Here is a 25,802-nt window from a genome sequence, read left to right on the forward strand (position 1 = left end):
GACCTTTCAAACAGATCAGTGCACCAATGACGTGTGTTTGTTTGTGTATGGGTCATAGGCTTCCTCTGGGGGCAGATTTCAGACTGATGATCAGTTAAACAGCTTTAGCAGTAGATTTTTGAAACACTTGTCGGGTAAACATTAGATTAAAGGGTAGTTTGAAGCTGGAAATTATAAGAGTTATAATTAGTTAGGTTCCAGTACGTCTGCAGAAAATGTGGTGTATACAATATCTTCAACAGAGCAACACTCTATATGTGTGGACACAGTGAAAGACTTATTCTTACCCAGAGCTGGATCAGCGCATTCTTTGTACAGCTCGGGGGTGCAGTATGGTGCATCGCCTGCAGGCAAAGCAACACAGGCAACGCATCTCAACGTCATCTCAGTTCATTATGTTCTGCTGTCCTTATATCTTTGGAGCGTGGTTGACGTAAGTCTGACTCAACATACAGAAACAGCTTTCCTACCAGGCATATGAACCATGCGACAGTTGCAGTTGTCCACCAGGTAGCGTGTCTCACAGTCAATGCGACAGGCTGTGATGCTGTAACTGTCAAAGAAGTCTGAGTCCATAGGTGTCACCTTACAGTCTCCCCAGGGTGGTGGGAGATATATCAGCTGCAGTGACAACACATCAAATGTCACATAATTATTATTGTTCTTATTTTTAGATTCCTCTCAATTGCCTCAGAACAAATACATTTTTTGCACTTTGCCTGGTAAACTGGTTAAAACTATTGATAGTTGTTGCCAATTATTTATTTATCATACAATGGTTGCTTCAGCTCTTGTACACACACAATTCACTTATTTCTTTTTTGATAACGAGTAAACTGTTGACTTTTTTTGAAAGCTTTTTTAAGAGCATAAATGTCAGACATTCTCAGCAGCATCTCAAATTTGACAGCTTTCTGCCTTTTTTTTTTCCATAAAATAAAGGTGCTTGGGTTTTTGAAGGCAGTTTGGACAAAGCAAGCAATTTGGAGATGCCATCTTAGTGGGCAGACTACTCAATAATAAAAATAATTGTTAGTTGGAGCCATAATCTCATCACCATTCATCATCATCATCATTGTTGTCCATATATTTTAATCTTTTATACAATTTATGGAAGCAAGTGCAGAAATTGGATGTAAGAAAGAAGTTGCGAAGTGATAAACAACATTATCACTAAAGGAATATCGGATTTAAAAGTTTGTACCCTTTGTTCTTGGCAGGAAACAAACGTCTGGAAGCCCGGTGCAACTCCAAACCCGAGCTGGTCGATGAAGGATGGCTCTTCCTGACTGTGGATCTGAACTTTTACTCCGGCTTCAAACGATGTCTCATCTGCAGGAAGATGAAGAGATCAGTATAAGACACTATGAACATTTTTGGTCTCTCATAATGAATCCAGACGTTTTTCTGCCTATGTTTTCACACTCAGAGATTAACACCCACGCACCAGCGCACAAACCAAGCACACACCTGCCCACATTTACTGCTGTAGTGTGCCAGATGATCTGATTTTGTCTACCACTGGCTCACCTGTTTCTCCCCAGACTGGCAGGTATTCATCCTGCTGAATATCCAGCATAAGCTCAAGTCCATTACCCATACCTCCCTTGGTGGTGATGAGGGGAGGTTGTCCATCACCGCCCGCGTTAAAAGTGTAACATTTTCCATAGCGAGTGAAGACCTAAGACAGATGATAATGATTTTTTTATTTTCAAATGAATATAAATAAATACTTCCAATAATCCAATGACAAAGTAAATAAAAGAGGCTACAAATACAAAATTACATGCCAGTCCTGAACTTCAATTCTCACTGTAAAACATTTACATGCATGCATAGATGCATCTGTAAAATCCAGCTGGACTGATAAATATGATATCAATTCAATATTTTAATGTATTCATGCTGTAGAAAAATGGTGATTGATAGAGTATATATAAGATCTGACAAAATTAGATAATTAATACTGATGCATCAATGTGTCAGCAGCAATTTATTGTTCTACATGATAGAGTTGGAATGAGTTTTTATGCAGTATATATGCAGTAGTTCCCTCCCAATGTCTCAAGATAAACACAAGGGATTTATTAGCATTAGCGATCATTTAAACGCTCATGCAGAAATACGGAAAAGTTTATACAAATTTGTTCTAAAAGATGAAAGGAAAACCTTGTTGTTCAATGTGTTAAAAATCAGACAATTCTGGAAAAACTGGGTGAATCTTTGTTATACAGAGACTTTAATCCATTCAAAAACTTTAATATCACAAGCTTGAAAATAAGTTCTACCTATAGGTCAAAGCTGAATGTAGTGGAGTAAAAAGTAAGTAAGTACAAAAAAACTAAAAACAAAAAAAACAAAAAAACAACTGGTGGTAAAGTGCTGTAAACTGCTCATGATTGAATGTCCTTATTTACAATTCTTGAAAACTTTAAGAGTGATTTCCACTGGGGGTCAGTGTTTGTCTCAGTTTGATATGAGTGTGAGTGTGTGTGTGTGTGTGTGTGTGTGTGTGTAAACATATCTGTATGTGACAGAAAGAGAAAGAAAAGGAGAACATCTAACAGAGATGGAGAGAGAGAGAGAGAGACGCAGAGGAAAGTGGAGGAAGAAAATGAGAGAAGCGAGGAGGGAGGGATCCCTGTGGGTTTCTGGGTTACACAATCAACCCAGCGAGGTGATGGAGACTTGGAGGCTGGTGACTTCCCTTTCTCTTGTATGCTCTTTATGGCACTTATAACAGACCTGATGTTACCATAGAGACCAAGCATCCCAACCAGCCCTCTTATTTTCCAGTGAAAACCATGACACAAATGTTAGATTGAAGCTGTGAAAGATGTCATCAGAAGCCCGTGTGACATGTTAAAAAAGCTGTAAGTGCTGGACCAAAATGTTACATGAAAAGACTTAATGCTGCATTTCCATGCACGGAGAATGAGTGAGAGAGCGGGAAAAGCAAGGAGCATTGGAGAGCAGGGTTGCGAGTTGCAGGAGTTTAGCTGCTAATGCTTGAAGCAGGCTTTTGTTCAGTCTAATGGCACGCAGTGACACGTCTGCTGGTGGCAACCCCCACCCCAAACATTCTGCAACATCAAGAAAGGCAAATGAAAGGAACGGTATAGTGTAAATAACCTGATCAATAACAGAACCCTCTCTGCTTTCAAATTGACAGTCCTGCCAGCTGTTCTACAACACTGTGCCAGGAAAATACAGACTGGTCATGTATTGGATTTTCAACTAAATTCACCAAACAGTTTTTGTGCTGCGATTATTTCATATTGATGCAACTTGCAAAAGCATTCCTGTCATCTGTCCTTCAATTTTCTTTTGTCACTGATTAGTTCTAAACACAATTCTAAGTGCTATTGCAGAAAAAACTACACTATTGCACAAAGTTAAACAATGAAACTTGAATCACTTTCAAGGGAACATGAATGCCTACCAAAATTCACAGCAATATACCCAATTGTTGATATTTGATGTAAAACAACACAGATGCTTCACAGCAAAGTGTTGAAGGCTCTGGCTTTAAAAGGCTCAGACAGTCAGAGAGAGAATCTGTACAGCCACACTGTCACAGCTTAAAGCCATCCAGCAAAGAAAGCCCTGCTCAAACTACAGAATGCTCCTTTTCTTCCCTGAGCTGATGTTAGCAGCCTGCTCTTGGTGGCGTTGACAACTCATTCATTTACACTTATCGATCTCAGACTGACTGAAACCTGGAGGCTAAATAAACACTGGAGATAAAACCCAGCTGTCAGAAAAGTGTGCTCCCATCCTACAAATGAGTCCATAGTTGTGCCAGCCTACACAATGGGCTGTACTTACTGTACTTCATAAATAAATAAATCTTTACATGAACGTTAATGTGTGCACAATGGGTGCATGGCGATGTTTGCCGGCGTCTGATCGATCTGCTGACGTGAGCTGCTGTCAGGTAACACTTGTTCTCTGCCTCATGTTAAATAGTTGATGCAGTGACAGTAGTGGCGAAAAAAAAAAAAAAAACCTGAAACATGTATTATGCACACTCTGCACGACATGCATACTGTGGCTGCTTGCTGCTTGTTATAATGGATGAATAAAGTATTGTGCACATGCAAAAAAGGTTTCCCGCATAGGAAAATCATAAGCAACGTGAAGGAAAATGCAGTAATAAGACAAAGAAAAGTGTTGACTTCTTGATAGGAAATGTCACTTTTGCTACATTTGTGATGCATATTTTTTTCCCAGCAATTTGCCGCTATTTAAAAGTGCTTCAAAAAAAAAAAGAAAAATAATAATTATTCCCCCTTTTCCACTGAATTTAATACATTATGCACCAAGTGCAGTTTGCACAGACCATAATCCTCCGAGATCTGTGATCAATAAAGCTGTCACTCACCCACAAATTCCCATGTATTGAAAAGCACTCAACGGAGCTCTGCTGTAATTAATCATTATGCACAGAATTATACATATCTGTTTTTAGGGCAACATCCGATTTTGACGGAATGTCTAAATCACAAATCCATCCATTTAGTGAGGCCTTAGTATAGTCTTGCAATTTGTGAGCTGCTAAAAGATGTCTCAGCAGGGTAAGTTCAATCCATTAGTGCTCTGTTGTTTTATGGGGATGTTTTCACAGACTTGAAAGCTGTAGCAAAGTGCAAAAACTTTCAATGTTATTATGCTGTGTGCTTAAACAGCTATCGCGGGGAAATTACTATTTCGATGCACCAGCGAGCAGGCGGCAGCCCATGGTGACCAGCACCAAAATATATCCACATTTGTAACATCCTGTTGTGCAGTCCGTGCAATTAAAACCAGAGTTTCAGCTGAACTCTGAAATTTCACATGGTACCAAGTACCTTCACAGATGGATTAACTCAATGGAAATAATAAAGGGATTAATATCAGTAAGAGATGGAGAGTCTGCAGCAAAGCCGGCAACCAGAGGTGGAAAGTACTTAATTTACTGAAGAGGTGCACTGAAGCGCAGTTTCAACCATTTTCTTCAGTGGTTCTCAATAGGACCCTTGAAGAGGATCTTTAGCATAAATGACAGTAGTTGGTCTTAATATAAATTCATTTTATTCTATTATTTTTCAATTCTGTAATTTCTTCCAAAAATAAGACAGTTGCAGAATTTTTGATTGTGGGATTCAAAAACAAACTTTCCCAACTTTTGGCTTTTTTTGTCATTATTATGTATCAGTGAGGTGCTTAGTCTGTTTCATGTTCCCCACATTTATAAATTGATAGCAGCTCCACGGACGAGACATCTTCTGAACTTTTTATCAAATCTTTTATTAACTCTTTATCTTGTTAAATATTTCACTAAAAGGCTGAGGTTTTTCTTCTTCTCTCTTTTCTTAATCAGATGCCAGATCCTCAGCTTTATCTGGTGTCCCTTTGGAGATGGCTGCAGCTAGTTTGATATTTTATTATAACAAATCAACCACAGAGCCAAAAATCTGCAAAGAGAGAACTTCTTCTTTTGATTACGTAAATTATTATTCATTTTTAATGAAGAATTTTATATTGAAATTGTGTAGAAAAGTGGAGGACTTTTAGTTGTAATGAAGTGTTGTAACACTGTTGTACGGGCTACCAGCACTGTCAAACAATGTTAAGGCAGATGAGAGTATTTTTCTTACAAATAAAAATTTTGACCTGATGACTTGAAGTGTCCAAATCCTGTCCCCTCAGATTTCATATTCATGTATTTATTTATCCCATGTAAATGTGTGCCAGAGAAGTATTGCTGAGTAAACAAATCTGTTTCCTATTTTTGTTAGATGTACAAATACTGATGATTCATCTTGAATTTGGAGCTGTTAAATAAATATATACATGAAAAGAGAGGAAAAAGGGTAGTGAGTTGGGATTTTCTAATTTAACCATGCTCCTCCTCCTCTTCCTTCTGATCTATTCTTCTTTTTTAAACAGAAAAAACAAATCTGAATGACAGGAAAGTCAGTGTTGTCTGATTCATCCTGTGAAGGATGTAAGCTTACAGCTTACGCTCTTGGTGATGGGTGATATTGAGTCTGATCACTCCTGCTTGTCGCACAAAAATTCAAATAACACAAGAATAAAACCCAAAGAGCCTTTCCACCCACTCCTCTGTTTGCCTCTCAATGAACAGCTGACTCACCACACTAATAACCAGTCTTTAGCGAGCAGATTTCCATTCCAAAGAGAAAATAAACTATAGCCAGAGGACTAAAAGCCAGAGGCAGAGTGTGTGTGTATTTTTGTGTAATAATACAGGATTTGGAAATTGGGGCTTGAGTCACAGTTGTTGGGTTTTGAGAGGAACACAGTCATAGTTAGAGAAGACGCACAAGGCTCCTCTCTGAGTGTGGAGAACTAAAGCTTCATACAGAGCTGTGCACTGACAAAACGGCACTTTGGTCCAACGCGGGATCAAAATATAGTTTATGCAGATATTAAGGTTCCTAAACAACCAGAGGCTGTCCGAGCTCAAAGACTAAATACTCTACATCATCCTCAATTGGATGGATTGTCATTAAATGTGTCACATATTTATGAGCTCCAGAGGATGAATTCGTAATTAGATTAACTTTTTTGTCTCGCACCATCAGGTGGTAATGTATTAGTTTCCTCATACATTTATAATCAAATACTTTCGAGTAATGACATTCACATCAACTGCAGCCATGTTTTATATTTACATTATTTTGCAGGTAGTTTAATACAGCTGTTATACTGTATTGGGGGGGGGGGGGGTGTTCCTGTGTTTACAAATCAAGATGGCAGCTGTCAGTCTTCTGCTGCAGTTCTTCACTCTTCTCACAATAAAGACTAGACAAGAGAGACACAAACATGACCTACATTTCTTCAAAAGCACCAAACTTAAAACTGCTTGCCAAACACATAATGAGTGCAACTATACAGAAATGTAATTTGCACATAGAGAAAGAAAGTTATTTTACTGCAGCGGAGGATGTATAAGGGCTGAAAATATCACACCTGTTCTGTATAGAACTACATTTATTACATTTCCATGTTCAATTGGTTTTCACAACTACAACTAACTGGTTAACCTTTCATTACCAAGTTAGTTCTGAAATTTCCACCAAAATTAGCTACAGCTTAGTTGTCGCAGTAAAAAAACAGTTTACAAGTTTAAACCTGCTTATAATGGCAAGTCTGAGTTGATATTAATGCAGCATGAACTGAGGTGATGAATATCTGAACATTTCACATCTTGGTGAGCATGTTGCTGACATCAGCATCAGCTTAAAGCTCAGCTGTGCCAAAGAACAGTCTTGCAGGGTGGCTCATTTATGTGATATATAAGAAAGAAAAAATAAGACAGCAATATATATATATATATATATATATATATATATATATATATATATATATATATATTTTCTGTAATTATTAGCAAATCCAAAAAACTTTTGGAAAGGTTAAAACTTCAACGGCTGTCTGTAGTTTTTCAAAAACAGCATTCAGGCTGGAGTAAATAGTGACTTCACTTTTTTTTTTTTTTTTTGAGGTCAAATTCAGAATGAGTGAGAATTGATCGTGCAAATCAAGACCATTGTGTCTGGTGCATTGACTGTTGGATGACACCTTAGGGCAGTACAGGCTAAAGGGCCGGGCTGCGTAATGATCACCTAATCGGTTCAGATTGACCTAAATGATAACAGAGAGGGAAATGGAAGTTGCTAGCCAAGTTTTTCCAGTGCTTGAGGAAAACCAGTTTAAATTTCCAAATTCAGTATGTCTAGGAAGCCATCATCAGTCTTGCTCTAAACCTACCAGCTTTATGATGTATATGGGTTTTGGGGATTTTTTATCTATCATACTTGGGATTTTAACCAGCAGATCCCAAACAATAAAATATTTCTTTCCCTCCTACATTTACTTCCTCTCTGGACTGTGTTCCTCTTGAGTCTCCTAAAGTATGATGTTCTTTCCCCCGTGGACGCCTCTCCATCTCCTGCTGCACTTTCCCACCCGCCACTGCTCCATTTGATGAATATTTTACAGGCCAGTAGAGACAGTCCTCCTCCTCCTCCTCTCCTATTCCCAGACTCTGTCCAGGCTCTCAGTACCTATCACCTTCAGAGATGATAGCATCATAGCAGCGGCTAAGGGGCACCTCAGGAGAGTGGGGAACATATTACATGAAGAAAAATGGAAATGTGTATTCACTTAAGTTGTGTATGCCTCAGAGTGCTGCCTCCATCACAAAAATCTGAATTTGCTGACCTTAGTGTTATCACACGATCACAGATTGAATTTGAGATGGGGGTTAAATTGTGTAGTGTGACATCTAGCAGGTGAGGAGAAGCTCCTTATAACGATATAATATATAACTTATATTACTTATCGTAATACTTACATTATGATATATAACTTATAGCGATACAAACAGGCTACTATCACAATATAAAGGCCCACTATGAGTGAAAGCATTAAAAGCATTCTGATAAAAAACATAAAATACAAATAAAATACATTATTAGATTGTTAATGTTGATGCTTTGATGTTAGAGCTACAATGAATAGTCAGTAAACTGGTTACTCAGTTACCATAAGCTTAATCAGCAACTATTTTGGTGCTAAGAAGATATTTATTTTTTCGGCTTTTCAAACTATTTTAAAGATGTCACCTTGTACTGAAATTACTCACCAGTAGTGACATTTACGTTCGGTTTAACCATCCTTTCATTACACAACTGAGAATGTTACTGTCAGGTGAACCAGCGATGATAATAATCATTATTTGCAGACTCCAAGTGTTTATTGAAGGGCATCTAATTTAAAAATGGTGCTAACCTTTGATTCACAGTGATCCAAAATACGATAACAATTAAAGAGACACCTCTTCTGAGGAAAACAGAGAAGGTCCCCGACAAAACATCACAACAACTGATTAAGGAAACACATAATCGCCTGCAGCTGCTGTCTGTCTCTGTGGACAAATAATTGTTGTTTTAATGTAATCGCTGGTCTCTGTGGTGGATGGACTTGAGCTGGCACCCTGCATTGAAAGGAGATGACCTGGGGGAAGGTTCTCTGTAATTCGTCCCACCTGTCTCTGCTATTCAATGAGAGGGATTCTTTTTTTTTTTTTTTTTTTGCTGAAGGGCAACTTTGAATAACTACTGAAAACTAACACTCCAGTGCAGATTCTTCCTGGTGAATAATGGAAATATTCATGTGAATTTAGATGATGGACATAAAAGAGTTAGATTTGCCGCTTCAAATTCATTTAGGGGTGTTCAATTTTCTATTGATGCTCTTGCAGTTTTCAGGCTACCTCTTATTCTCCCCCGAGTGAGCAGAAGTAGAGCAGAGTGAGATGGATGTTTGCTCAAAAGATCAGCACATCAGTTATGTGATGCAGTTATACAGTTACATTTTATTGTGTTCTCTCAAGGTAGATGCATATAATGCAGCTTTGACGTACTTGTGACATGTAATCCTAATATCAGCCTGGGCACCTCCCCCTTCCCTCCTCATCTCTTTTCACCCCATATGCTAAAACTTGATACCCAGCAGATTCATACCAGGGGTTAAAATCTCCTCTTCCTGCTTTTCCCCAGCCTGTCTCAGTTATCACTATCGCCTACAAATCTGGCGGCCCACTTGTGTTACCTGTGTGCAAGGCCCACGCTCATTCTCTGCTCTGAGAGAAAATCCGGGCGGGTGGTCCATCAGAGCAGCAACGAGCTGTGCTGAAACTCTAGCCTGCGCTGCCTTTTTGTCACGCACAGCTGAGTAAACATCGTGAGATAAACAGCCCGAAGCCCAGTCAGAAGGGCAGTGGCCTTACTATAGCTAGGGGCATCTTGCGCAGCAGACTGTAGGGTTAACTAGGATTCTGCCTTCATGTTTCAGTGTGACACTGAATGCTATTGTATATGTGCAGTCCATATATTTGCCACACGCATCATATCACAAGTAATGTGAAGAGAAAATGAATTACCATCAACATTGTGCAAGAGCAATTATGCTCCCTCTAAAAAGGTCACAGGATAAATACAAGGGATCTTCAGATCATTAACAAGAAAAGAAAGCAGACAAAAATAAATTTCTGCACACATATACAACCATTTATTCAGTATTTTCTCTAATCTTTGCTTTGCTGTAAGCTATTGGATATTTTAACATCTTTTTCTTCAGGGATTAATTGTTTAAATAAAACCATGTTGGATTTTTAGAGTGGAAATGCATTTTTACTGGATCTCCCAAGAAGAAATGTGGCAGGGGTGTCTGCTGCCTGGTTAGAGCTAACCAGAAACCAGAAATTAATATTAATTCATGAGGAAGGAAGGTTTAAAGCATACAATACTGAAAGATCTGTTTCATGAGCTCCTCATTTATGCAACTGCAAGTAGCTGAAAAAAGTGACACAATATCACAAGTTAAAGAATTAATATAAGATATGAGAGCATGCATTTGCATGCAATGACCATGATCAATAATGGCCAGCGGCTCTGAGGAATACATCTAGCAGTGTCTAAGAGTGACTTGTACACTTTAAAACCCCACAACTCATACTGTCGCTGTCTCTAATGAAGGTCCATGTTATGGAGTCTAAAAGCCAGAGGAAAGAAACTTCTGCTCAGGTTTTCTGAGCTTTCTGCAGTAATGGATCCCTGACAAAAACTGAGAGAAAATTACATTATTTTGGCTGGCATCCCAAACTGTCTTCATCTTGCAAACCAGAAATGGTAACTTTGAGAGCAGTTTGTGGATGAATGACGTGTGCTGTGAAGAGGGTAAAGGTGCAAAAGCAAAAATAAGGTTGTGCATTGCATTGAGGCAAGCTAGGGACCGAGTGGAAGGACCAGCTGTTACATTAGGAAGCAGTGGTAAAATACACATAAACCATGCTACCCAGGGTGTCAGTAAATGTGCTATTCAAAAAATGTTTGGTTTTTTATGTCGCAGATAAAAAATAAACTGGGAATTGATTTCCAGGTTTAAGGACTTTTAAGGAAGGTTTGTAGAAAAATGTAAATTAGGTACCTCAGGCCAGTGAAAAATGTGGACTGGAGCTGATGACTTTTTGGTTTCATATGAATGTTGCTAAAAATACTGAAATACCACTTGAAGACAGCAGGCAGTAATGATGCAAGTAGATAAAGATTGTAATATATGTTTTTTTTTTTTTTTGTAACTTCTACATGCATTATACAGTACAACAGGCCTAAATTGGACCTGGATGGAACATAATTGTAATGAGTCATTTCAGGGGAGTTTAAATTGGTTTCCAGATAAATGATTGGACGTCCGTCTGGTTGTAGAGACCTGGACAAAAGGTCGGCTATGAATTATGCATGATTACCTGTAATGTCTGATGAGAAACGTTTTTGGCTAATAAATGGCAGGTGTGTATTGGTAAGAATAGTTTGTATGCACATGTATGCTGGTCTGCTGAAGTCAATGCAAATTCGTGCCATGTTCTCTTCAGTTTACGTGCAATAATATGCAATGTATAACAATGAGCTGTAATCACCCTCCAGCAGCATGGAGCAAAAGTAACTTTGAGGAGCCAACAGGCTGTCACAGAGCTTTTCACCTGACACCTGACTTCAACTCACTAATGTTTCTGAAATCTTATGTTTCACTTCACATGTTGACTATTGCCTTCATAACTTAGACAGACTTTAATCAATACTGTCGTCTTATATCCGATCTGATTTATTTAGTCCACATTTTTGGCTGTGCTGCTTTTACATTGGCACCAATGTGTGCCTGATGTGTTCTTTGAAAGCCTGACAAAATGGGCGTCTTGCCTGAAGAAAAGCTGTAAAGTCAAACAGCTTCCGAGGAAAAAAGCAACATGAATAAGTCAAACACAGTATGTTCCATAGTACTATGAAGTATGCGTTTATGTGCGGACATATCCTAATATGTCAGAGGCTAACAGTATACATACATGCACGTATGCACAATGGGGATACACTGATGGATGAGGCCCGGCATGCATATATGCATCCTCACCCGATCCACCCCCGACACAGAGTCCTGTACAATAGGGCAGTCATAGATTTATTTTAAGAATAGCACCATGATTCAACATCTGAGTGGCTGTAATAAAGCAGTTCAACTCCTCTGGGGGATGAGCTGGGAACAGCTCGTATAGTAGATCTGCTCCAGGCTGGAAACTGGACAGCAGTAAGACTCACTGCAGCCAACCCTGAGCTTTTGTTTACCAGCCAATTTGATCACCAGGGTCCACATCCCAGCAGCGGCGAGGAAGGAGGCCATCGTTCTCATAAATAAGAAAATATCGAAAGACAAATAGAGGCGCTGCTGGTGGATGACTTCCCGCTGGAGAAGAGCACCTTTACACTTCTGTGTTGTAAACAAACACCCCCCCCCCCTTTTTTTTGGTCAACTGTCTTTCATTCTGCTATTTCCCAAAACACTACCAAAGGTGGGACAAACCTCAATTAATTAATGCATTAATTAAAAGGACTCCTGTCACTTCTAGTACAGTTTAGAGGGTGAGAAAATTGTCAGGAGAGGGGAAAAAAAACAGGCCCTGCGGCACTTCCCCTGGAGTGAACCTCCTCCGTGTGACAAATTTCACACTCTGCTGAGAGAAATCCACTGAAGCTTTAGATTTCCCAGCCTGCCACATGCTGTTGCTGAATACCAAGAGATTAATTCATTTCGCAGATAGTGCGTGTAAGCAACTCTGACTCCTAAACTCACAGCATTCACACCGTCACTACCTGCCCAATCTCAAAAACGAAAACAAGCTGGGAGGCAAGATAACAGACAGAACATACGCACACACACACACACACACACACACACACACACACACACAGGTCAGCACGTCAAAGGTGCTGTTTGTTGGCTGATTGAGGATAACTTGTAGCATATTCTAGTCAAACTCATTTAAAACCTTGGGGTTTCATTATATGAATGAAAATTTTATTAACTCTATTCTTAAGCGTAGTTACAGCAACCATTAAAGAGCATATAACTATATGCATTGTCTTTTAACAGTCATCTATCAGCTGAACAGCAGAGCCATGGAGAGTTTCATTAAAGACATCATCATGCTTTTCACAGAGGCAGAGCACAGGCAGCGGTCAAACTCCATCAGAGGAAAAATTTTGAAAGCCAGTGGATGAACGTTTCTTCTTTTTAAAGATTAATCAGTGGGCTACACATCCACACACTCTGGCAATGATTTTTTTAATATTTATTTATTTATTTATTTTTTAAACTAATGCTATTGTGGAGAAGAAGGAGGAAAATGTTGTGCTGGAGGACTTTCAAGAGGAATGAATCTTTTTTTCAGCCTTTTATTTTTGGTGTTGTGCTCAGTTTTTCAAAGAATCAATTCTTTATTTGTCTCACGCTGTGTGTGTTTCTTTACTTGTTTGGAGTAATTATTTGGGGGGGGGGGTGGGAGTAGTGGTTGGCGTATTTGTTGTGAGGAGAAAGAAACACTGAAATAAACACTCAGAATGGTGGACCCTGGCTAACTTGCTGTGTCCAGTCAGAGAAAGAAGGACAAAGGCAAAGACAAAAGCAGCGCATCAATACATACACCTTTTTTAAAGTCCTTTTGAAATTGCTTGTCATCCATTTTGTTATTAAAAACTATTTGATGGTTGAGGTATAAAGTATAAGCTGTTATTAATCATATCTTGATTTTAGGAGAAATGTCTTGAAGCAAATGTCAGAATTGCTGCCCTCTCTCTATCTCAGCTGGAGGGAGGAGTGCAACCACGTTTGACTGACAACAGCTGAGATGATGAGCTTGTATCTGAAGTGGCAGCAGTAAAGTGAAACACACAGCTGTAGTTTAGCAGCAATCCAGCTTGCAGCACAATGCCATTCAACAAGCTCTCAAACCTGAATGACTGTATGGCTCTTTTGCATCTTAGATAAAGATAAAGATGGTGGTTTGGGTTGAGACATGGATTAACAGTAACGTCTTCCTCCATGAACATGTATATTTTCATAGTGGAACAGATATATGAGCTACAGACAGTTCATCACAAAAGTACACTTGGTGGTTTTGGAAAATTTGAAACATGAAATTCACTATAACATGCTGGTGAAAAAAAAAAACAACCTACTTATGTGTTTGGAAGTTACTATACTGCCCATTTCAAAACAGTGAAATATAAATTGAAGCTTCCGAAAATGAGGGAAGCATTTCAAGCTACGTTTCACATGCCGAATAAATGATAGAAGGGACCAATTACAAAGACAGACACACCAATCTGGGACAAATGGATGTGAAATTGATTTGCGTCTGTGAACAATGGGCTTTGGTAAATTATTGCTAAGATTTTTCACTGTAGAATGGCCATTATAGATGTCATGAGTGAGAGGTGGTGAATAAAAATACTTAAAAAGAGCTCATTTTAGAAACCTCATAAAGCATCCAGAGAATGTGTGTGTGCGTGCGTTTGGGGGGGGGGTATGGAAGTCAAGGGTCTGTATCACCTCTTAACTGGCTGATGTTGCCATGGTCACCTGGAAGTGGGGATGTTTTCACCTTCATTCTGAACAGACGTCTTAAGACAGGCATTTTTTTTCCTACAGGCTTGTCAGGTTTTGTCTATATTTGTTAATTTTCTATGATAAAAAGACATTGTCAGGACAGCGCTAGCCTACAGAACAGAAAAGAAAAACAAACACTGTACTCATGTTCATTTTATGGAGGAACAGCCCAGGTTGGAGGCACGGCTAATGAGAATCATCATTCAAAGAGATGGCATCTCTTCATTGTGATACACAATGCAATCAAATGATGACTTGATGAGTACACAGCGCTGCTGTGCAAATCAAACAGAAACCCGAGGCCAGAAACACACAGCACACTTTCCGGAAACAATATATGCATCTTCTTGTTTTGCATGTGAGAGTCCAATTAAACCGAGGCACATTTGAATTGCAGGGAAAGTTTGAATTCAACCTTTACTGAAAATGCTGATTGTGACAATATCAAGCAGTGTGAGAACCAGCTCTGTAATGAGGTTAGGATGAGTTACTTTAAGGGTGCGGAAGATCAGTACCAATCAGGGATTTTATATTTTCTTCAGCCATATGTGCAGAATATACAGAGGAAAGTGCTTTACTCTAATACTTAAATCAGAGTATATCTACTTCTGGTAAAATATTACACCAATGCAAGTTAAAGTTGAGTATTTGCTTTTTTAAATACTTAAATATTTATCAGGTCATTGTTGTGTTGATCCATATTTTACTGTAGAAGCAGCAGAATAGAAAGCTCACACATTATCATACAAAAACTTGAAAGATGGCCATATAAACACAACCGAATCCGCAAAAGAAGCCAGGGATGTTTGGTTGTGGTAAAATTTTGTAAAACGTACTAAAGATGAGGCCATAGGTGATTTATCTATCTTCTGCCACATTCAGTCAGTTTCTGTGAAAAAAAAAACAAAACATAATGTATCATATTTTCTAAAAAAAAAAAAAAAAGTTTCCACAAGCAGGTTCATAATAACAAACATTCAGAAAGGAGTCAAAAGTTCAATATTTGTCTGGACTTAAAGTCAGAAGTTTCCAAAAAATTCAAATCTCAAATGTTTGAGTATTTCCGAGCAGCAGTGCTGGGTATCCTTGGGGGGGGTCTAGCTGATTGTTTTGAAATAAAACCGATGAACTTACTGAGCTCATTTGGCTCTATTTTTCTGTGGCTCTGTGTTTTAGTGATTCATTAATGAACTGCACCCTACGGTTGCTCAGCACAATGCTCCTGAGGATATCCCTGTGCATCGTTGGACAGAAGGACTGTCCCCTCCGTGTCCTTGAATTAGAACAAGCCTGTTCAGGTAATGTTAACCTTTAGTAAAAGCTCTGTTTTATTTAAATAAAAATCATGCACCTGTCCATGAGTGTTTTCACTTCCTGTGGCTGATTAGGCCTCTGCTCTGGGTGTTGCTGTGTTGAAAATTACATAAGGACACCAGACTCTGTGTACTAAAGGAGCAGCAAAGGAGGCAAAGCTATTTTGGGAGCGTTTGGTTCTGGAAGCAAAAACCTAATTCATTTTCTTTACTACTATTAGTTTCACTGACAGTTTGAGTATTTCTGTGAGTTCATTGAGCATTAAACTCTCTCATATACAGATACGGATGATGAACAATTAAAATGATAATATTTCGTCCTGTCAACCTAGAAATGAAAGATGAGAAGATCGGTGCAGTTCATTAATGAAACCTGTTTTGTCTCAGATATAGATACATAATCAGACATGACAGAAGTACACAGAGCAACTTCTCTAAATGTAATATATATTTGATAAATGTATACATTAATATAAGTGGCATATATAAAGATGCAAAGTAGTGCAAGACAGTTGTGCCAAGCTGAATATTTAACAGAGTGGCATAGTCCTGACAGCATGTACTTTACAAAATAATAACATGCCTCTCTACCATCGATGTGAACAGATGTTTATCCAGCAGACATGGTTATGTGCATGGCCTGTGACTTTTCCTAACAGAAGGAGCAGAACAATCTCCTTCAGTTAGCCATGACAAAGTGGCTGAGCCCGGATAACTTTAATTCAATGACTGTGCATTGTGTCAAAATTCCTGCTCTGACCTCTAAATTCACTATTTATTCTTGTTTTGGTCAAAAAATCCAAAAGTTTTAGTGATATAAACTCATATGAACGGAGTTGGATTTTAGGAACCGGCTGACTTTACTTCTCAAAAATGTTGCTCCTCCTCGCTGTCTCCCTGTGTGTTTCTGTCATCCTCTGCTATTTGTTATGCATCCTTCCTCCATTCTCCGTATCTTAACCTGTGCAGCACACTTTCATTAAGTGGAACTCATTTGTCTGTCTTCAAATGCTAATAGAAGACATAATGAATGCCACTCAAAATTATCTCCATTCACTGATATCAGTGTATAATTAAAACAACACTGTCCTTAATAAGGTGTCAGAAGTGATAACACAGGGCGCTGATAACTCTTTAAAGACACACATACACATGCATGCCCCCAATCACTCTCTTGTTACTCAGCAACAATAGAGTTATAATGAGTGAGACCATCAGGCCAAAACTAATTTCCAAGTATAAGGACTAATGCTGTGATTGCTCAGTGGCCTTCCATAAGTAGGTTATTGTCTTCAGTTATTTACTTTTTTAATTAACCTTTTTTCCCCACACATAATTTATCTTTAGCATACTATACATTAGCTCTAAGTCATTTTAAATTATGTTCATTTTGACTTCAGAGTTGAGAGTTGACATTGTTTTGTTTTTTGACTTCACTAATCATTTTTAGAACAGCAGGTCACAGGCTAATTCAAATGCAAATGAAATATTGCCCAACTCTATAGATCCCTTCACTTTTACGTAGTTTTTTTATTTTTATTTTTGTATCCCTCAGCTCACTGACTTGGTTTTACAGCCACAGCTTTATTGGTTTACTTTTCCAGCTTTTATGGGTTGTATGTTTTCAGAAGTTAAAAACACTCTTAAAAACACGCTACCCACTAGAAAAGAGAACATTTAGCAACTGAAAAGACTGATCTTTTTTTTCCTTACTGGCCTGTAGAGGAAAACACCATTGGCCGGATATGTGCTCTGGATCACAGTTAATCAGTAACAATGAGCTGTTCACTGCATGCCATCCCTTCTCTTTGGGTTACCATGGCAACCTCAGCCTGTTGACCATCAACATTTTGCCCATGGTTAGACTTTACATTAAAAAAAAAAAAAGTAAAAGTGCTACTCACCATTTCATTTATAGTCATGACAATAAGTAAAGTACAGGCTTGAATCGAAACCGTCCTCTACACTTTTCAGGTTGAATCAGTAGTTTGTGTGGTTCACGTCAATGTTTAAACAACGACAGCATGTACTCTATACTACCAATGTTATTGCTTATATATTTTTATATTTAGCTGTCTTTAGTAAAAGATTTCCTCAGTGGATTTTCTTTATGGATATGGTGACAGTTGTGAATTAGGGAAGTAAAGCAGGTTGTCACCTAATCACAGGGTCAGTGTTTCAATCCTTCACTCCTCCTGGCCAAAATGTTTTAGATTGCTCCCAGTGGTAATGACTGCTGCAATGGATGGCTGTCTTAAAATTTGAAAAGCTGGAAGAGGAAGACATTTACATTTTTTCAAAAAGGATAACGTAGGCCGAGAGATTGAATTTAGTCACTCCTCAGGCTCTTTCAACCAGGTCAAAATGGGAAGTGTGTAAAATTTCCTATATCACCTTGCAGAAAAACTCCTGCTCTTCTGTGAAGATGAAGACAGTCTCTAAGTCATGTCAGCAGGTAGAGCCAAAATTATAACTCGAGGCTATCAAGGAATTGTGGCGCACTGTCCCATTGACCTTGTTTTCTGCTTTTCTGACTGAAAACATATTGCCTTTTCCCTTAATTGAGCACTGATGTGTTATGGTGGTTTGGAGGCGGGAGAGTAGCTGGACTAGCGGAGGCCTGCGGGGCAGATAGCAGCATCTGCAGGCAGTGGAGACTGACGACAGGAGGAGCATAATAAGTTGCTGCTGCTACTTTAAACAGGTGTGTCCCTGTCAAACAGAGGACACAGAGAAAGGGAGAGAGACTGGGAGACAGATAGAGAGCCTGGCGACACAGCCGTGGCCTCAACTTCAGCTCCACTCTACTTATCAGAGCAGCCGAGAAACAATGACCAGCAGAGAATAAAAAGCAAATTTAGAGCCAATTTGCCTTTTCAGATACAGCTGTCTGAACATCGCTCACTAAATGTTAATGCCTGTTTCACCTCACGTCAGTGCAAAAGTATGAGTGATGCATTTCATTTCATATCATGAAATACAGAGAGCAGTGGCGTTGTCTTTACTGAGTGTGTGGGAGCAGAACATGGAAAAAAAAAAAAAACCCACTTCATTCACTCTCCAGTTGCTTTTTTTGTCACGCACCTTGGCAAAAGCATCTGAGAATCAGACACTAAATAAATATTTGTCTTTGATGCCACTTCAGCTTTTCATATCTGACACTGGTGATGTATGAAGCTACTGAATAATACGGCTCAAGTTAAGTGGAATAGATTGTGGATTTCAACAGCAAAAAGCTTAAAGCACAAACACACTACATGGTCAGTATTGTGGTAACTCCCTTATGCCTTCTTATGGATGCAGGTCTTGTACATTTTATCCATTAAAATATTAGCTCGTCCTTACATTTTACTTCTTTGTTCTTTCCACTTTCCACTTAATGTCACTTGCAATTGTCTTTCGTTGTGTCTGTTCTTTCTTTATATTTTATCTTTCTGCATGTAATTGCACCTGTTTTTGTTGTGTTTTATGTATTTATCCTACATTCAGAGCACTGCACATGGACCTGACGATAATAAACTGTAATTTATTTTTTCTGGGCTTCTAAGACAGACCTCTGTGTTATGTTTTTTTTTTTACTTAGTAATTGATGGAAAGCAACTGAGCAACAGTCCATTGCTGCTATCTTGGTGTCTGGTGATGATAAAGACACAATCATGAGTGGCAAGCCTGTGGACCGAGATGAGAGATCGAACAGAACATAATTTGCTGAAGAGGAGGAAGAGGCAGATGGAGGGTGAACCAGAGTGGGCCGTGCAGTTTAATCCACTGAGCTCATCACCATAACACAGAAACATCACACTATGACTCTCACCTTCTCTCTTCTTGTTTCTATCTGGTGTTTTATTTTTGGGTGGACTCTAACATCTAACTTTTCAAACCCCTTTCATTATTTTTTTCTCAAAAGGGCACCAAGCGACAAACCTTTTTGAACAAACGTTAGCTACTTTAGGTCACAAAGTATTGCTGGTATTGCTCCATGGTGTAAAACAAACTTCACAAGCACAAACTCTGACTGCTGACTGCCTGACAGTTGACATGAATGAGCTACTCTAACTTACACTCTGAGTGATCATTTTATATTTATTATATAGCCAAAAATCAAAGCACAGCTGCTCCTTTTGAGTTTTTTTGACATGTTGAGTTTAGCACATGATGAAATCTAGACTTTAGCCGAGCAGAGCTGCAACTTGGAGAGGGTGTGGATGTGACAGTCGGTTTGACTGTAGGGCATTATTTCATGCACTACTTTTTAATTGTTTCATTGATTGACAGCAGAGACCTGAAAACAGATTTATAAGGAATTCTGCTGTGTTAAAAATGCAAAGAGGGGAGTGAAGCAAACAGATAAAGGGCTGAAACCAGCTGACCCAAGGCAGCATAAAATAGCCTACAATGCAGTCCAGCCATACACTATAGGCTTGTTTCACATTGAGCCATCAGTCCAATTTTTGTAGCAGCCCATTAGGAATAGTCTCTCTTTTCCCAGCGGCCACTCACTCCATCATTGGGGGCAGCCAAGTGCCTTGAGTCAGTAAATATTTGGCACATATTGTAAATCTGAGAATGGCTCTCGTAGCATTTTTTGAACAACTATGGGGCCAATTCCACGTTAGTAAAGCTCCTTGGACAGCAAGTCCCTAGCTTAAATATTAATCAAATGTCCACAATGTTAAAGCGAAAACTTAACAACGTGTTTAATAATAAATATTGTTTTTATGCCATAGTCTGGGATGATATTCTATGACCTACATCTGTGACTTCTCCTTCAGGTAATTTTTTGTGCACTATGCACACAAAAAATGTTTCCACTTGATTTTAATTGTATTGTATTGTTTTTTGCTTTAGCTTCCAACTGCTTCTGCAGCAGCAACGTGATCGTACAGTAAGTGGTATTCACTATTTTCCTGCCACAGCTAAAAGTAAAATGAGTCCAGACAGAGTTAATGAATGCCACAGAGCACTCCGAAAGCTGTTCGAGTATCAGACTGAGATGAAAACACTACTCAGTACTGTACTGAGTAGGGAAGTGATGTCTTCTCTCCTACAAAAACTACAACACAATGATTCAAAGGGATTCTGGAGTTTGTAGTTATTCAAAAACGCCACCAGTTCCTCTACACACACTGAATACTGCTGTCCTTGATGAATGGCAAACTTAATGTAACCCCAGTTTGTGTAGGGCTGAAAAGCTGAAAAGACATTACTTGTAATTATTGAACAGTCTAACCTGCCATTTTGTATTCTCCATCCACTTTCCTTCCTGTCTGTCTCGAAATGTCTCTCTATCTGTGTCGTAACTCTCTCTTCACTCTGCATCGTGTTCTGTGAACACAAAATGTATTAATGACAATTTTTCAAGAAAGTGCAGCATCCTGCAGAGTTAAAGAGGTCTCAACAAATGAAAAATACATAAACACACACACACACACACACACAGAACTAGAGCTTCTGCCACTTATTTCTGTAGACTTGCCATTATTTCCCACAGAAACAAAAAGGAAAAACAACAAAAAAAGAAACATTGCCTAAACTGAATCTGCAGGCTGAGACAGAGCCATCGCTGGTTAACTGATTAGCTCAGTAATTGCAGTGGAAATGCCAGTCTGAGATTGATATAAATGCGCAAAGGCACATCCAGGAATTACTAATCAGTCTCCCGGCTGTTCTCCCAGGAGGCTGTCATCATGAATGCCACTGCCTCCTGCGACAGCATATAGCTATGTCCATTTGTGTTTCTGTAAGTTTGTTCATGCACCTGAGTCTGATCTTCCTGGAATCAAATTAATATCTCAGATTAATAATTTCCCCCTCAGAAAAACAACCTTCATTACTAGCAGAGTAAATTAGGAAGGGCGCTTCCAGGATATATAATAAATTATTGTTCCCTTCTTGTTCTTATCTCCCGTTGTTTTTCTCCTCCCATTCAGGGCCTTCTCATTATACCCTTCGTTTTTGTTCTAAATAAGATGCCTCCAGCTCATTTTTTTTTCTTTCACCCATTCGTCCTTGACTTGTTTGAAGCGTGTTTCACACCTATGGTGACTACGGTCTACATCCTCACCTGTCAGTACAACTGCTCCCATCTGTCTTTTTTCACTTTGTTCTGCCCCCCGTCCATTTCTCCTGCCCCGTCACACACAGAGCTTATGTCTGTCTGCACATAGCTTTTGAGCAGTTTGCACAAACGACATAAAAGCAGCTTCCTGGCAAAGACGGTCTGAGCTGAGTCAAAAAAGTCTCCCAGCAGCTGCCCCTGCCTGCTTCTTGCTTTGTTTTTATGTCAAGGCTATTTGCACAGCGGCAGGATTATTTGGTTGTTTAAAGGTTTAAAGCGTATCTATTATCATTCCGCTATGTTTGCTCAGTGTGTTCTCTTACAATTTAGGATGATTGGGAATGGCTCTGTGTGTATTTATATGTTTCAGTACATCTGCTTGGATAAAATGTTTTTCCCCTAAAATGTTCTGCAGCCTTAGTTCTTCCTCTCTGTTGACATCTTCTGGTTGCTGTTTCATTAAAACGTATCACATTCATATTAAGTTAAATACCCAAATCCAATATGTGCTGTTTAATTGTTGCACCATTTGGTCATATGAAAAACAACTTTGTGCAACACACTAAATCGCATAGCAGTAACATGGCTAATAGAGATCAAGTATTTATTCAGAAGGTTTGGGATTCAGTGCCTGTACACCTGGATGTTGCTGTATGTTCACCTCTATGCATCTCCAGTAGTAGGCCTGTTTATTAAAATACAACTCCAACACATCACTGGACACATCCAGCTACACTTCCGAAACTTTAGGCTTTCTATTTGAATTTAACGTAAAGCTCATTCAGCCCATCCTCCTGAAGATTTTAAATGTCCTGATATAACCATATAGTGGTGGAAAAAGTACTAACAGACCAATCAAAGCAAAAATGCAGAACTACTAATAAAAGCATTCAAAATCCTACTTAGAGTACACAAAGAGTACTACAAACAGTAAAAACAACACGCATATTTAGCTAATAATAACATATTACATCACCCTATTACTGATTGGTTATATAATATTTGTTCATCAATATGGATTTAGTAGAAAGTTTAAAGGGGAAAAGATGTGGTGGAAATAAACATCACACGTTGAGTGACCTAAACCAGACATAGTTTGGTAATAGCAGGTAATAGCAAACAAAGAATACGATTGAGTAAAAACTATGATATCTGAAATTTTAAATGCACTGCAGTATAAATGAATGATATGACTAAACCCTCCTTTTCTCCACTGACTTAACCTCTTTTGGCTTTCTGTTTCATCTAATAGGCCTTTACGTTTCCTATCCAACCTCTGGAGAGACACAATTAGCCTGATTTGGGGTAAGGCAAGTACAGAGGGGCTCGGCAGTCTGAACTGTGGCATCATTCCTCCTCAGTCTCCTCTTTCTTAACTCCATCCAGCAGTCTGAGTCACAGTCCGCCCTTCGCCAGCCTCTCAACAACCCACACAGAGTCCAGCTCTCAAGTCACCTGCACTAATCCTCAGGATAAATAAACCATGTGCAGAGCAGCGCAGCCGACCCAGGCTATTTTCAGCCCCACTGTGCTTCTTTTTTTTCCCCCCTCTTTCTCCCTCGGTTGGAAATGTCTTTGTAAAGAGCATTTCCCCCTCTCAGGCCTGGGCAAATAGAGCGTGCTTGTGCAGCACTACTGATCTGTCTAGAAACCATCTGGAGTAATGGAGATGCTCTGTGTTGATCCACCCTTTAACAAGATACCTCACAGTTTTACATTAGCAACCTAGTTTGGGATTATTTGAGTGAATATTATAGTTAAAGAAGGACACTGACGTCAAGGTCATCTCTCTCCCTGTTTGAGATAATTTTTTGCTTTTTGCTGTCCCTTTCCTTCACTTTCACCTGCATATAATGAGGTGCAAAACCGCCCTTCACTCATCCTAAAAACTCTCCATGGGTTAGGTGCTCTTGCCTCAAAGGGGTTAACTGCATTGTCTTTGGTTTTTCTGCCACGAGTTGATTTAGAGACAGAAGTTGAGAGAGAGGGTTAAAAAAAAAAAGAGTCAGTGTTTCAATCTACCAATTTTTATGTGCATAATAAATTGGAAGATTTAAAAAATCTGAATACTATAGTGTGTTTACCTGATGTGGACAAGTTGAAGAATCAATAAAACCAAAATGTGATAGAAACAGCCTAAGGGAATAACATGAATAATCATGTTTTCCATATAGTTTTGACTGCTGCTGAACTCAATGGTCCCCTGACTTATTTAAATCTTCTCCTCTTTTGCAATTCTCCTGGAAACTGAGCAAAACTGTTGTGACTTAAACTTGACAACTCAGGTCTGTTCTGACTTGGGTTTTCACATAATAGCTGAGGTGACGCAAGGGAAACTGGCGGGGTTGTAACTTAACATGGCTTTAAAGTTGTGTAAATGATGATGTGTGACAGTTTAGCCTGCAGGGGTGTTCATGAGGTGAAAATTCATTATAGTTTCTGTTTTAAAATACGCTCGATAAATTTGAATTGGACCTCTCCCGCTGTGTTTGGCAGCCATGTTGCTGACGGATGGCTTTTGTGTTTAGGATTACTCTCTGTTATGAGCCCTGAGTATTTACCTGCTGATCTAAGTGATATGGTTTGCTGGCCCCTCAATCAGTCTTTGAAAGTGGTCAGCACTAAATACCCCTAATTCAGCACTGCAGGGCAAATATTAATTCAATCTTCTCTGAGCGTGCTCATGTGTTTATTACAGTGGTGTAAGGGGATGTAGGAATAAATTTAAGTGGCAGTTTAGGTGATTTTATATGCGCTCTCTTTATCAACATGTTTTTGTTTTTTTTCCCCAGATGAGGGAGTGAAAGGGGAGATGTCATAGGAACAAAGAGAACAATGGACATAAGAATTTGGAAAGGAAAGAGAATTGTCGTGCTAATTGGGGCTGATGTGAGGAATGCACTGCACAGAGGTGGAGAACCAGGAGGAATTGCCCAAGAAAGGAGGAAGAAGGGAGGAAAAAAGGAAGATAAACACTGTGACCGGGAAGTGACATAACTTTGCAAAGTCAGCACAGGAGGATGTGACAGGTTGGGAAGACAATATGTAGAGCACAGCTGTGCTGACCCACAAGCCGCTGGGCTGTGTGTGTGGTGGCTCTGCTTCACATCTGTCACTTTAGGCGACAAAACCCAAACGAAATGGAGGTCTAAATATATAGCTGCCAGGGGAAAGACGGTATGTTATCCTTATTAGAGGCTGGCTATTTTCCAGCTCCCAGCATCGCTGGAGTTGTCAAAGAAGCCAGAGCTCGTTGCTACCCTCTGGATTGTTTTTAAGGAGTTCAGGTTGGGTATAAAAGCAATTATTACATGAGCTTAAATGCAGACAAACTGGGAATCAGACACGCGGGCTCACCTGGTGCAGAAAGGAAACTGTACTTGGGATTTTTATAGAGACAAAGTCTCTAGTGAACAGCTAGAGCTTCAAAAACCACAATGCATCATTAAACGTTCATCAGCAATGTAATCTACAGGATTTATGGCAAACAGACCAAAACATGCAGAATGGTTACATAACTGTCTTCCTTCAACAAAGTTGAGATAAAAAATGCATCAATTCTCATTCTGCCAAGCTTTTCCTCTACGAACCGCAGCATGTCTTGCATTTTGTCTACACAATCTACAAATGTTTGTTGCCTTTGTGATGCATGACAGCAGCAATCAGAGTACAGAAATTATTGGATTGTAACTGTCACGACAGCCGTGTACTGGGAGATTCGCTAACACACCTCTTTTCCCCAGGTGGAGTTGTCAAAGCCAAGTTTGACAAGTAAAGAAAAAAAGAAAGCAGCCAAGCATTAGACCCGAGGAAGAGCCTGTTGAAGTGGGACTGTCACTCTGCTTGGTTTTGCTTGTTTGAGTAAGTTTATTAATAAGCGCAGTTTGTTGTCGACTCCTGAATTACCTCCAAGTCCAATT

The 25,802-nt window shown here is 39.2% G+C and overlaps 1 protein-coding gene across 2 annotated transcripts in view; it reads right to left on the reverse strand.

Moving 5' to 3' along the window:
- Positions 1 to 25,802, reverse strand: part of LOC115046356 (acid-sensing ion channel 1-like) — a 40,267-nt gene that overhangs the window by 1,125 nt on the left and 13,340 nt on the right. For both annotated transcript variants that reach the window (XM_029506675.1, XM_029506674.1), the window contains exons 3-6: positions 1,531 to 1,681; positions 1,205 to 1,332; positions 471 to 621; positions 288 to 344 (exon numbers count right to left, since the gene is read on the reverse strand). In XM_029506675.1, coding sequence (XP_029362535.1) covers positions 288 to 344; positions 471 to 621; positions 1,205 to 1,332; positions 1,531 to 1,681 — 487 coding nt within the window. The remainder of the gene's footprint in view (positions 1 to 287; positions 345 to 470; positions 622 to 1,204; positions 1,333 to 1,530; positions 1,682 to 25,802) is intronic.

The sequence above is a fragment of the Echeneis naucrates genome, chromosome 7 (genome assembly GCF_900963305.1).
Source record: "Echeneis naucrates chromosome 7, fEcheNa1.1, whole genome shotgun sequence".
NCBI classification, from domain to species: Eukaryota; Metazoa; Chordata; class Actinopteri; order Carangiformes; family Echeneidae; genus Echeneis; species Echeneis naucrates.